We start from the raw sequence: 15,000 nt of genomic DNA on the forward strand, positions 1-15,000 counted from the left end.
TGACAAAGTTGCCTTACATGCCACCAGGTTTTACATGCATATTGCAACTCCCTGTTCACCTTATGTAGCCACACCCATTTGACACCCATTGTTGTGTGGTCGTGTGACGACTTCCGGCGAAAAAAAAGATAAAGAAAATGGCCGGCTGCTCCAATATCATCCAACTCTGAATTAAGTAATAATTTAGCGGCAATGTCTAAGAATGCAACGCCATGTAACAGGCTCGTTAATTCTCGCATTCCAGGGAATTACGTTAACGTCTGCGGGTCTTATAGACGTACTGTAAGTGGCTCGAGCGCTCAGAGGAGACAAAACCATCTGAAGCTTTCTTTGTTGGAGTCCAGGTATCTTTTACAAGAAAGTGCTCGTCATCGTCGACGATAACGTTATCTGACCTGGCTAACAGTGGATACTCCGCTTGCTTGCTGTGTACCGAGCTCAAAGTAGTAGGCTACGTTCTTTGTTCTACCCCCTGCACTGTCCGCGCTACAAAAACAACTCTCTTCTTCTGACATTCATTTGTATTTGGCGCCGTGACCGCCGGAAGTGTTAACACGACCCGGAAGAATTTGGCCCACCCCCGCGTCTGAACATAAGGTGAATACATCATCTTTGTATCACAGGGTTTTGATGCTTGTTGGTCTTAACATAATTCCCTAATTGCTACATACTAAACCATGCAAACTTCATTCAGACCTAGTTGTTTGCAAGGGACCCCCAAAGGATAGCACCATGGGGACAAACTGCCATGTTTCAAACGACAATAGGGAACGTTTCACCTGCTGTTTACACAATGTTATATTGTTGCGATGTAGAACCGTTCCATAATGATGAATCAAGCTTTTATTCTCATTGTCAAATCATTTGTGCCACAGTCTTAAGAAAGATAACGCATAAACAAAAAATAGTTCCAGGAATAAAATTTTTGTTACAGCATTTTGCGGTGGAGATACAGTATTATTAAGTCATTAAACAGAGTGTACATTGAAATAACCCTCCTGTAGCAATGTTGTGACAATACAACTTTGCTTTCTGCGATTTGTGAGACTCGATCATTTTTTTCGTCCTTTTTTTCTCTTGAGCATCACTCTCCTCCCTCTGCCTCAGCATCGACTCAACACATACCAGCTGCAGTGAATAAGCCCATTGTGCTGTGTTTGGAATGCCAAGGTCCTCAAAGTAAATATGAATACAGTACATTCTGTCAGGGTCACACTGCTCCCTATTCACCCCATGTCTACCACAATCTCCTCAGCAGCAAAGCACCATCGCACTGGAACCCACTGAAACCATGGCAACCTTGAAGCCTTGGATGTTGTTGGCAGGGTCACTGGGATGAAAGAGAAAGGAGACGGAAGTCAAGTTGAAAGAAAAACAACTGAATCTCGGCAACTGCCAAAACTGTGGGGAGATCTGACACTGAGTCTGTTGATGAACGTGCTCTGAGCTCAGACAGACACTGTTTTAATGGCTCATTGGCTGGATGCAGCTCACACAGTCCCTATATGTACTGTTTCAATATTCACACTTTTTTGGTGGTTGTGCACTCTCGCTCTCTCTCTCTGTCTCTCACTCACTCACACACACACACACACACACACACACACACACACACACACACACACACACACACACACACACACACACACACACACACACACACACACACACACACACACAATCTATCTCTCTCTCTGTCTCTCTCTAACATACACACACACACACTATCTCCCTCTCTGTCTCTCTCTCACACACACACACACACACACTATCTCACACTATCTATCTCTGTCTCTCGCTCTTCCAAAATTGGGGCCAGGTAGGTGAAGAATGGATTGTGATGTTTTTGTGATTTGGTTTGCAGAGCTGCATAGACAATCTGCTGTATTTGCCTCAAATGTGCATCATGTGGTCTAAACACTATCACTTCTGTGGCTTTAGATCCCGAAAATGTTTCCATCTCTGAGAGAGGCATGGTATAAATGAAGTGCCGGTCCAGCAGTGGTTTAACGTGAACAATGACTGCACCTGGAATCAATCAATCAATCAAACTTTAAAAAGTACATACAGTTTAAATAGTTGCATAATACTGTAAAGCTCGCTGTCCAGTGTCCACTAGATGTGGTGTGGCTCCGTGCTGCTCACGGTACGGCTGCCGGAGCAGACTGTCGCCCTCGTAATAGATGTGCAACACATGCGGATTGGCAAAAATATGCACCTGGTCTATTTTTGCCGGATGCGTCTGAGAAGATGACATGGGTGCAGGTCTGTTCCAGCAGCCGGAGTGGAGACGCACGGAGCTGGTGGACGTTTGCCTACAGTAAGTGCTAAATGCATGAGACGGCATGCAGTGTCTACCGTGTGCCTGTTTGCTGTACTGTGTATGTCAGGCATGTCCAAAGTCCGGCCCCGGGGCCAATTGCAGCCTGCGGGCCGATTTTAAGTGGCCCTCGGCTTGTCTCTCAAAATATACTATATGTGGCCCTCCACACAGTATTAACAAGCAAGTTCATTTCGCATTTTCTGTTCACCTAATGATGACGGCACTATCATACAGTTTGTAGACAAGCACCAAGTACAGTAGGAACAACACACAGGCAGAATAACTACCGTAATGTTTTCAGATGGTAAACAAAATCCTTAGAGTACAATTGTATTGTATGTGATTTTTTTTTTTAAATAACCCATATGATGTGAGAAGCAGCTGGCCCCCGGATATTTTTCACATTATCTAATCTGGCCCCCATTAAAAAAAGTTTGGACACCCCTGGTGTATGTGTTTGTGTCTAACCTCCCAGCAGTGAGTGAGCTAGTTTAAAACAACGGAACAGTGCCACAGAGGAGACTGCATGTACGCACACATACACGCACACACACATACATGCACACACACACACACACACACACACACACACACACACACACACACACACACACACACACACACACACACACACACACACACACACACAGAGTGACAAATTGACAGAGAGACCTCCAGCAACAACCTCCAGCTGCCACCAGAGCTGTCCTGGTATAAAGAGAGCAAACTGGCCTACATTACAATGACACTGACATATATGGTAGAGGATACTGATAGCTTGTCTGTCTGCTTTACAGAGCAGCAGCATCTCAGTGACACGGTTTGCAACACAACCAATAACTGTTATCAACAAATGTATAATGTCATAGAGAAACACATGTTGTGAGAGCTGGACATCAGTGAACTAGGGCAGAGGTGAGCGGTTCAGGTTGGATAACCTTCTGCAGTGTGTGAAAGAACAATATGCATCAGGAATAGCTGTGCCTGTGTTCTCAAAGGGATGCTCGTTTAACAGCATCATTCATTTGACAAGAGGGTCACTCACCTGCTGCACAGAGGCATGTTGGGGAAATTAGAAGCCAGGAAACGCCCGTCCCATATCTAGCCACTGACTACAAAGACTATCCATTATTCTTTCCATTTTAACCTGACATGATGATGCACAAACTTCATGTTCACATTATTAAGGCAGTTTAAAGATGAGCTGAACCCAAAAATTACCTTTTTAAAATTTTAGTTCACATGCAAAAACAAAACAAAAGACAAAAATCTAATTTCTTTAGTTTTTCACACTTTTTCACATCAAAATTTAATTTTTTAGGATTTCATTCATAACTGCAATCTATGGTGACGTAATGAAGTACTATCACATTTATACCCAATTTCAACCAATCATATCACGACATGGCAGGCAGCTGTCAATCAATCTTCATTTCCAGGAGAAAATTCTGCAGGCAAGATGGCGCCTACTGCCTGTAACCTGGCAGAATTTCTAGCCCATAAACTTAACTAATAACTTGGCCAATAAGTATGTAACATACAAAATAAAGCAAACGGTAATTTGATGTAGAATGCATAGGACATGTAACTGGTTCGTTAAACTCGCATTCCAGGAATATTGTATTTACCGTGTCTAGTCGACGCTCCAAGCCGGCAGGCAGCACTCTTGCCTCGTCATGTCCGCACCGATCCACCCGGAAGCAGCCGGCTGCCTGGTCCTCCCGGAGCCCACTCGCATAGCGCCAGAACATCCTTGATTTGGGGGCGGAACACGCCAGGATTGGCCAACGCCAACTCCAGTGCCCATAACTGTCAAATCAAATCATCGACATGCTATGGCCCGCCTCTCAACCCTCTTTCATCTCAGGCAATATCTGTTTTCAGTCTGATACGTCACCGACCCTCGCGTCACTTTGCTTCATGTGGTCTTTAAAGGGATACGTGAACATTTTGGGAGTTTAGGCCATTTGTCATATTGTCGATATCAAAACTAGAATGTACATGGCTTTATTTTCAATCTGCGTGCCCTACAAAGAGCGATACAGCCCTCGCTGCTACTTAGCTAGCGCTACATTGGTAGTGAAGGGTACAGCTGCCTACTCCCGTTCAGTCACCCAAAATGCACATTGCAACAGCGCCAGAAACACTCACATGTACATGTTGTGACTCGTGTACTCACCACGCCATGAAATAATAATCCAAAGTTACTGGAAATGAAGTAAGTCAACACACCGAGATCTAACAAAGATTAACCAAACTAACCAAGATAAACTGAAGTGACTTCCTCATTTGCCATGAGGCGCTCTCATGTGTTTGTAGATGTCCGTGTAGCCACCTGCTCTGCTGTCATAGCAAATCTTATACAGATGCACGTGAAGGTGATCAGACAAAAGGTATTATTTGAGCTTTAACCAACTCTGTTCAGACTGAGCTCTGTCAGGTTTTCATCCAGACTGTGGAACCACTGGCCTTTTAGCCTATATGTCAAAGTATGACCATTGTGGAATGTCTTGTGTTGTCTGTGTTTTGCTATCTGTTCTTTTTTTTTAATATCTCTCCTGTCTATTTTTATTGTGCTATGGACCCCTCTGAGTTGTGTCCTGAATAAAGTCTGAATTGAATTGAATACGTGTGCCTGTGTGTGTGTGTGTGTGTGTGTGTGTGTGTGAGTGTGTGAGTGTGTGTGCTCAATGAGTATACACATACACCCCCCCCCCCCCCCCCCCCCACACACACACACACACACACACACACGCAAAGAGACATACAGTATACACACATACTGTACTGCTACTATGTACCGCAGCTGTACGATACTGTGTCCCTTTGTGTGTGTGTGTGTGTGTGTGCGTGCGTGCGTGCGCATGTGTGTGTGTGCCTTTCTGAAACTAGTCCAGTATAGTTACTGTACCTCTTCTGGCCCATTAATCTTGTATCTGGCCTTTGTTGTCTTGTATTGCCTTGACCTAAAACAAAGCACAGGCCTCGTGGTAACACACACACGGCACATTCATTGTTTAGAGGCTTTGATTCACACTGATTAATCCCTTTGAAAAACAAGACTATCCAGGTTGTTTATCTGCCCGTTGTTCTTGTGGAAAATATGTATGCGTTTAAGTTTATTTCTTTTCCTGAAAAGGAAATTGTTTTATTTTGCATGCTAAAGGTGCGTTCACACCGACCTATTTTTCGCTGGCATCGAGTTTTCTTACAAAGTCAATGTAAACGAGCGATTGAGCGTATATTCGCCCGGGAGAAAAATTGCTGGGCGTCCGAGTGACAGCGACAGAGCGATAGGGCTCGTCGCCCAAGATGAAATATCCCAACTCGAGCGAAATTTCGCTTGCTGCTCAACGCTGATTGGCTGCCGTAACCCCGGAAGTGGCTGCAGTAAACACCGGTGCGTGAAACTAAAATCATCCGGCCAGCCGTGGAGCAAACTCTTGGCTTGGCCCTGCTAAATGCTAGGTCACTAGCAAACAAAACCTTCCTACTGAATGACTAACTCACTTCCCGTGAACTGGATGTGATGCTCCTGACAGAGGCTTGGCTCCATGCTGGTGAGTGTACTGTACACCGTTCTCTGAACTTCTTCCTCCCGACTGTACATTTCTCAGCTCCCCCCGGTCCCAACTAGTCTTGAGAATTGTGCCTGTTGACGAGTGATTTAAACACAGCGACAGAGCGATTCCAAAGGGTTGAATCGAGCGACAGGGAGAAAAATAAAGCTGTGTGAACGCAGCTTAAAACATTGAAAGATCAGGGAGGGAGAAGACAGGCTCAGGCCAGGCCAAAGTAGACGTGAGCAGAGCGGTATGGTAAGAGAGTGCAGTCAGGTGTAGGCTGAGACAGATCAAGCGTTGCGAGAGCGATGAGAGTTGAGTCGGGGCCATTTCTCACTTCTAAGAAGACCATGGATCATTCCTTACAGTCCCTTTGTGGGCACTAAAAGGCTGCAGTCGGTGGGGGAAGCCATGACAGCAGAATAGCTGCCTGCGACCCTCCACCTGACCAACACCTCTTTACTGCTCCAGACTTCATTAACAGATATGGATCTGGAGACTCAAGGAATTGTTCCTAGCAAACCCTTAACCCCTCCCCCCTCCTAGACAGCTAGCGTTATCCCAGTATCGTTCCCGTTGTCTCTCCGCAGATCCTATCACGCTAGAACGAGACAAATGATATACTGGCAAGCCATTCCTTTCACCTCCTCCGTGCCCTTCCAATATGTTTTTTCTTCTTCTGTATTTGTATCCCGTGTGGAAATCCAGCCTCTGCATTTAACCCATCCTATACACTCGGTACCCTGGCAGCCGCACTGCAGCGCCCGGGGACCAACCAACTCCAATCATTTTGCCAGTGCCTTGGTCACTGGGGCACTGACAGGAGTAAACCCTAACATACAGTACATGTTGTTGATGGTGGGAGGAAACCGGACGGAAACTCACACAAACACGGGGAGAATGTGCAAACTCCTGTATTTTTCACTCCATACAGAAAGGACAGGTTCGGGGCTCGAACCCAGGGGCAACCGTGCTTACATACCTGTAATAGTATGAGCATGAGACAGACAGACAGACAGACAGACAGACAGACAGACAGACAGAATAACACAATGTATCTGTGCAATGGAGGGGGGGGTCAGTCAATATTTGTAAGTGGTGCAGCTGCTTCTATAACTGTGTGTTTGTGGGTGAGATGTGTGCAAAGAGAGTTTGCACCGCTCACCGGTCTGACTGCACAGACACAAGAGTAGAGAGAGAAAGAGAGAGCGTCTTGACTCGAGGACGATCAACACAGTCTCCAAAAAAATTGTGAAATTGAAACGTTTGTCCACAGCCAAAAGCGTTTGACAATTTTGGCACTAAAATTGTTAGATGGTAACATTTTTCTTTTTCATACACACACTCACAGTATGCCAGAGAGAGGGGAAACAGGGCTGGAGGAGAAGGCAGGGTGGGACCTGCTGCCAACCTAGGACCTGCACACCTGCACCGCCTATGGTACTTCAACACCTGGGTGTGATTTTTTAAGTCAATTAGCTGGAGATAAAGGATGGCACAGAGTGAGGGAGATGGCAGCAGTTATGCCTGCAGAAGACAGCTCACAGCCAAATTCAAAGTGTATATGAGATATTCATACTAGAGGAACAGTTCACCCAAGAATGAAAATTATGTCATCGACTCACCATCATGCTGGTTGGAACACAGGTGAAGTTCTATAATCATCTACTCCCCCTCATGTAAAGCACTTTGTGACTTGTGTGTGTGAAAAGCGCTGTGTAAAATGTACTTATACTTACTTACTCATGTGTTGAAACACAGGTGAAGCTCTACTCACCCTCATAGGATGAGAGGGTGAGTAGATGATTACATTGAGAATTTACATTTTAGGTGAACTGTTCCTTTAACCCGACTGATGTTGTTGAAGTTACGTGTTAAGTAAGTTATGTGGTGGCCTGCAAAAACCCTTCACATGGTGAAAATGTATCTTTTCAATATATATATTTCCATAAATTAGAAAGTATCATATATATATATATATATATATATATATGATACTTTATTGATAATACTATATGATAAGTATTCGCCATGATGTACTACAGATATGAAAGTAACCAAATCACTCTAAATCTCAAAACGGCTGCAAAACTGGTTTTCCATCTACTTTGGCTCATTGCCAACAATGTGTAGCAGTGGCATGTGAAGCGTTCTCTCCCAGACCACCACACATGTAACACACATGTAACACACATGTAACACACAGTAACACACATGTAACACACGAGGAGGTCGCCAGCACAATCTGAGAGAAAACCAGAAAACCAGTCACCATTGACTGTATAGTGCAACTGCAGTCAGTGGTGACTGGTTTTCTCTCCAGGTGTGCTGGTAACCTCCCAGTGTGTTACAGCTATACGGACACCTGTTACGCGGGTGAAGTCTGTCCAATATGAGGGTGACTAGATGATTACAGAATTTTCATTTAAGCACAATCCCAATTCCAGATCTCAGCCTCTTCACCCTACCTAGACACCTGCAGCGAACCTGAATGGACTGAACGCTTGGTAGTATTGCGTTAAGTAGCTCCACCTCCCTTTTCGATGTTAACAAGAAGAGTTGTTGGAGTTGTTTGTTTTGCTGTGTGTGGCTGCTTTTCAGCCACATGAAAGGCTTCACACACACGGCTAATGGTCTCTTATGAAGCTGCTAGTAGGGCCAGAGCCACACTCCACAGGGGAAATCATAAAAGACCCTTCTTTTGCAAACCACACATAGTGTAACAACACATCCTTTTTTGTCAAGCGAAGAACACCCATAGCATTGTGGAGGCCATTAAATATTCAGCAGTGTATTGCACTCATATTTTCTTGGAGGAATTGAAGAAACACTTGACCCAGACATGGGAGTCCTTACTGCTTCTTCAGGCCCACCTGTAAACACACTGTTAGCTATGTTGGGGGGGGGGGGGGGGGGTAATAATAATAATTATATATACTGTATATATACTGTGTGTGTGTGTGTGTGTGTGTGTGTGTGTGTGTGTGTGTGTGTGTGTGTGTGTGTGTGTGTGTATGTATATGTTATGTACACTACAACACTAACTATTTGGCTACTATTTCTATTTTATTTTCCTAATCTCAGGAATGTTTTGTGAGCTATACAATTTGTGCAATTTGTGCACACACACACACACACACACACACACACACACACACACACACACACACACACACACACACACACACACACACACACACACGTGTATGTATGTATGTATGTATGTATGTATGTATGTATGTATGCATGCATGTATGCATGTATGTATGCATGTATGCATGTATCTGGAGCAATATCTGGGGGATGATGTTTGGTGATGTATTGCTATACTCAGCACCTGCAGCTAGACATGAGCCCTGCCTGCATAGTAGGAAGTCCAGCCTGGAGGCTTTAAACACAACCTTGGTGTTCCTGTCAGCTCACCATGCAGGCCAACGCTCCCTAATTATCACAAGGGTCATTCTGTCATTTCCTCTTTGTCCCAAAATAGCCGATGAAAAGCGTCACAATTGTATAGCTACATGCACCTTTCAGGTGACCTGTGTCCCACAGGGTTTCAACGGCATTTGTTGGAATGTCTACAGCAGGCGGACAAGTCGTGACTGGTTATCTGAAGGGCCACAGTATAAGGTCATACCCAAGGCTTTTTTTGGGCATGCTTATTTGCGGTAGCTGGCCTTTCAACTGCCTGACGTCAAGATGATTCCGTTCGTTCAGACATACACGGACACACATAGCATCATTCCATCTATTTAAAAAAAAAATCAGGTCGCTTTCCTATTGATAGTTGATATATTTATATTGCATTCTGGCAGGAGCTGCTTTGTTGATGGTTGTGTTTTACCTACAGGTAACATCATAATGAAATCCTCTCATTAAGCACAATACATTCTATGATTTTCTCAATAAAATGGCTAATTCACATAGTAGAACCTGCAGATCAAGTATGTAAGGAAAAGAAGCCCACAAACGGTATAACTGTGGGATACATGTATCTTTTCCCCTTCACAGTCACTGTGAAATAGATGTTACGAGCTGAGGCATCAAAGACCAGCAGCCTATCTGACCTGCATAGAGCCCCACTGTGGGGTATAATGCAGCATTGTACACCAGTTACTTAAAGACCCATTCATGCAGACACTAAGTAAATGCATAGGACCGTAAGATGCTGGTTTTGGGGGGGGGGGTAGGATACGATTTACAATAGTGCCTCCAGTCTTTACGACCAAAACAGCTAACACACGAATGGAAATATAATATTCAGTGAGAAGAAAAAACGTCAGATCAAAGTGTCTCTGATTAGAGAAATACAAACCAAAGGTTTTTTTTTATTTTTTTTATAGCCTCCTTTGTCTCCCCATAAAAATAGTGTTGCTCAAAATAAACTGTGAAAAGGAAAAGAAAGACAAATTCATGTTTCAATGTAGTCCATGGAAAAAGCCCCAATATCAGACATTCATTCTGTTCCATTTCCATCCTCTCTTTTCTTTCTCTTTCTCTCTCTCTCTCTCTCTCTAAAAGCAGAGCGGTCAGCAAAGCCCTGTATCACTGCACCACATGTCTGCTCTTTTGAAAAATTAGCGTTGGAATGAGCCCTTGCAGAGACAAGTCAGGCAACTGCTGTAACGCATGACTAAATGAGCCCTAATAACAACACTACACAAGCCATTAAGAAAGCATGTCCAAATCAAAAAAAGGGGGAAAGAAAGAATTACAGAATGCAACCGATAACCCAACAAAGTAATTGCAACAACCGTTATTAGCCTGCACTTCACCGTTGCCAGTCGACCCAGTGGGGGGATTCATGTGCAACACTTAATAAACAGATTTAGATACGCTACAACTAAGAAGCACTGGCGTTGTGAAGAGGGGGGGGAAAATGCAGCTTAGCTCCAGCAAACAGAGGGTTAAACCTTAGCTGCAGAAATCCACTGCAGTCCAAAAGCATTTGGCTGATAGCTACTGAACAGCACATTCTATCTGTGCCATCACACGGCTACCCTTGGACAAATGTTTCTCTCCATCTAGATTTAGCTTGTGTTTTTCCTCTTCCTTCATCTGGAAATAGCCTTTATTGCATACAGTAGAATGTTTGGCACAGTATAAATTGGAGCTGAAATCTGGGGGCTGTTTAGAAACTGGTGTCTGTATAAAGGTTTTTTCCCACTGCATCCTAAATAGCATATGGTCCAAAAACAAAGAAAATGCCTCTTTACCTATAGACCGGACAACCTTCTATTATCAATCACAAAGGCAATTCATTGTCTTTCCACTTTTTAAATATAAGTCACCAGTTATTAGAAAATAGTTTCAAATTACTTTCTTTTCTAATATAATCTGCATCTCTTACCACTGCCTGACGGTAGATTCATTTATATATATTTGTATTTTTTTTTCTCCATATTTATATACTTATGTATAGGCATGTACAAGAAACAAAAAACTGTCTCTGTTTTGCACGTCTGTACAAAAGAAAGTTACCGTTTTATTCTTTGTGCATTCTATTGCATGGACTGGTGAGCAGAGAGGTGGAGAGGAGAGGTTGGGGCAGAGTCAGAGATAGATCCGTAGTGAGCGTTACTCAGATTTGGGTCTCTTGAACCTTCTCCTTGGTGTGAGTAGTCTTAATGACGTAGGGGTCAGCAATGGTGCTGATGTGGCTGTGGTGCTGTCTGACGGAGCGGTGGAGAGAGTTGCCTAGGTTGTTCTGGGTCCAGTGGGCTCCGTAGGGCCCTCGGCGGGAGGACGACACATACCCGGGCCTAAATACGTTACTGTTGTGTTCCACTAACGTAGGCAGCACCAGCCCTGTGTCGTCAGAGCCACTCGATCCGGAGGTGGGTGGTGGACCTGGATGACCCTCCTCCTCCACCTGTATGATTTCTATGGTCCTGGCTGCTGCCACCGTGCTCCTCTGTTGATGCCGCTTACGCAACTTATAGAACGCTATCAGCATGGCTGCTGCCAGCAAGGTAACTGCAACAAAAGCGCCGATGATGATCTTGGTGGTCTTCATCACCTCATCCAGGCTGGCGGCTGGCCCACTAGGGACTCTGGCGGTCGGGATGGGCACCTGCCGTGGAGTCTGAGTGTTTTGGAGCAGCACGGTGGGTGTAGAGATGAAGACTGGCTGAAAGACGGAGGGCGAGGCAGGGACAGTAGGCTTGGGTTTAGGGGTCTCCTCCACTGCGGGCTCAAAGACCTCCACTGTCACTGTGGTGAAGTAGGACTGGATGGAGGTGTTGAGTTCGGCATTGCTGACATTCAGGTAGGCCGAGGCATTGGAGTTTCCCGCCATGTTGCTCACCATGCAGGTGTAGACCCCTGTGTCTGACGGGAAAACATTGGAGAAGTTGAGCGTCCCATCGTTCAGGACGGATATCCGCGGATGAGCCGAGCCATGGGTCAATACTGTCCCGTTAGGGAGAAGCCATCGGACTGAGCTCATTGCAGCTGTGCGACACTTGAGTTCTGCCACCCTCTCTGCTGAAATGTTCAGGTCTCTAGGAGCGTCCAGTATGAATGGTGCTGAACACTGAAAAGTGCTCTGATCCACCTCCACCAGGTATCGTCCTTTCATGTGGACCGGGGTGTGGCACCGGCCGCAGCAGGTGGAGTTAGTGGGAATGTATTCTCGGAGCCACCAGGACAGCCACACCACATCGCAGTCACATCGCCAAGGGTTGTGGTGCAGATGCAGCTCCACCAGATACTGTAGAGGGGTGAAGAGGTCATGGGGGAGGGACGACAGGTTATTATGGGCTAGATTCAGCTCCACCAAGGCTGTGATGTCATCAAATGCATTCCTCTCGATAGTAGTGATTGCAGAGTTCATAATCCACAGTTTACGTAAGGACTTGAGGCCCCGGAAGGCCCCAGGCTTCAGCTCAGGGAAGACATTCTCTGATATCTCTAGCTCCTCCAAGCCTACCAGCGGTGACAGATAAGGAAACTCCCTCAGGTTACACATCCCCAAGTTGAGGTACTTGAGGTTTTGAAGACCCTCAAAGGCCCCGTCGGAGATGTACTCCAACTTCCTCAGTTCTCCCAGGTCCAATCTCATGAGGGAAGGGACACGGTTGAAGGCATACGAGGGGATGCTCTCAATGGGGTTGTTCCTAAGCCACAACTCTCTCAACTTGGACAGGTACTCAAAAGCCCCGCTGGGTATGACCGTCAGTCTGTTGTCAAACAGCTCCAGGGTGTTGAGGCTGGTCAGGCCATTAAAGGCGCCCACCTCAATCTGCCTGATGGCATTCCTGCCCAACTGCAGCACCTCCAGGTGATGCAGGTGCCTGAAGGTGTCCGCCTGGATGGTCTCTATGCTGTTCTCCATCAGGTTGAGGTACCTGGTGTTGGTCGGGATGTTTGGAGGCACCCTAAGCAGGCCTCGGCGGGTACACACCACCTTGCCGAGTTGGTTGGTGCAGGAGCACACACCTGGACAGTTCTGGGGGGTGGCCGAGCCCGAGGCGGGGCCTGCGGCCTGGCACACACCGAGGGCTGGCAGCATGAGGGAGAGCACGGCGAGCAGGGCTGCGTTCCAGGTAGGCTGCAGAGTAACCCGGCCCAGAGGACTCATGGTGTGGAGGGCTCATTATTCTGCATGGCGGGGGGAGGCGGCACACACCGGAGGACGGACCACCCTAGCCTGGCTGGAGCAAGGCAAGGCTCCCAACTTCCATCGACAGTGCAGGGAGATGCTACACCAACACAGAGGCAAGAGAAGAGAAGGACGGGGGGGGGGGGGGGGGAGGGAGTAGAAGAGAGTGAGGGATACAGAGTGAGAGAAGAGAGTGAGAGAATAGAATGAGGGATACAGAGTGAGAGAAGAGAGTGAGGGATACAGAGTGAGAGAGTGAGGGATACAGAGTGAGAGAAGAGAGTGAGGGATACAGAGTGAGAGAAGAGAGTGAGGGATACAGAGTGAGAGAAGAGAGTGAGGGATACAGAGTGAGAGAATAGAGTGAGGGATACAGAGTGAGAGAAGAGTGAGGGATACAGAGTGAGAGAAGAGAGTGAGGGATACAGAGTGAGAGAGTGAGGGATACAGAGTGAGAGAAGAGAGTGATGGATACAGAGTGAGAGAAGAGTGAGGGATACAGAGTGAGAGAAGAGAGTGAGGGATACAGAGTGAGAGAAGAGATTGAGGGATCCAGAGTGAGAGAAGAGAGTGAGGGATACAGAGTGAGAGTAGAGAGTGAGGGATACAGAGTGAGAGAAGAGAGTGAGGGATACAGAGTGAGAGAAGAGTGAGTGATACAGAGTGAGAGAAGAGAGTGAGGGATACAGAGTGGGAGAAGAGAGTGAGAGTAGAGAGTGAGGGATACAGAGTGAGAGAAGAGTGAGAGAAGAGAGTGAGGGATACAGAGTGAGAGTAGAGAGTGAGGGATACAGAGTGAGAGAAGAGAGTGAGGGATACAGAGTGAGAGAAGAGTGAGTGATACAGAGTGAGAGAAGAGAGTGAGGGATACAGAGTGAGAGAAGAGAGTGAGTGATACAGAGTGAGAGTAGAGAGTGAGGGATACAGAGTGAGAGAAGAGAGTGAGGGATACAGAGTGAGAGAAGAGAGTGAGGGATACAGAGTGAGAGAGTGAGGGATACAGAGTGAGAGAAGAGAGAGGGATACAGAGTGAGAGAAGAGAGTGAGAAGGTGAGGGATACAGAGTGAGAGAAGAGAGTGAGGGATACAGAGTGAGAGAAGAGAGTGAGGGATACAGAGTGAGAGAAGTGAGAGAAGAGAGTGAGAAGGTGAGGGATACAGAGTGAGAGAAGAGAGTGAGGGATACAGAGTGAGAGAAGAGAGTGAGGGATACAGAGTGAGAGAAGAGAGTGAGGGATACAGAGTGAGAGAAGAGAGTGAGGGATACAGAGTGAGAGAAGAGAGTGAGGGATACAGAGTGAGAGAAGAGAGTGAGGGATACAGAGTGAGAGAAGAGAGTGAGGGATACAGAGTGAGAGAAGAGAGTGAGAGAAGAGAGTGAGGGATACAGAGTGAGAGAAGAGAGTGAGGGATACAGAGTGAGAGAAGAGAGTGAGGGATACAGAGTGAGAGAAGAGAGTGAGGGATACAGAGTGAGAGAGATTAATGCAAGAGAAGCAGCAGAGGCAAAG

The 15,000-nt window shown here is 46.1% G+C and overlaps 1 protein-coding gene across 1 annotated transcript; it reads right to left on the reverse strand.

Annotated features, from left to right (window-relative positions):
• Positions 1 to 11,467: 11,467 nt before the first annotated feature.
• Positions 11,468 to 13,468, reverse strand: lrrc4.2 (leucine rich repeat containing 4.2; the record flags this gene model as incomplete). Its single annotated transcript, XM_083654980.1, has 1 exon — positions 11,468 to 13,468. The coding sequence occupies one exon, from the start codon at positions 13,466 to 13,468 to the stop codon at positions 11,468 to 11,470; it is 2,001 nt and encodes a 666-aa protein (XP_083511106.1).
• Positions 13,469 to 15,000: the final 1,532 nt, after the last annotated feature.

This window comes from Poromitra crassiceps (assembly GCF_964638095.1).
Source record: "Poromitra crassiceps genome assembly, chromosome: 18".
Lineage (NCBI taxonomy): Eukaryota > Metazoa > Chordata > Actinopteri > Beryciformes > Melamphaidae > Poromitra > Poromitra crassiceps.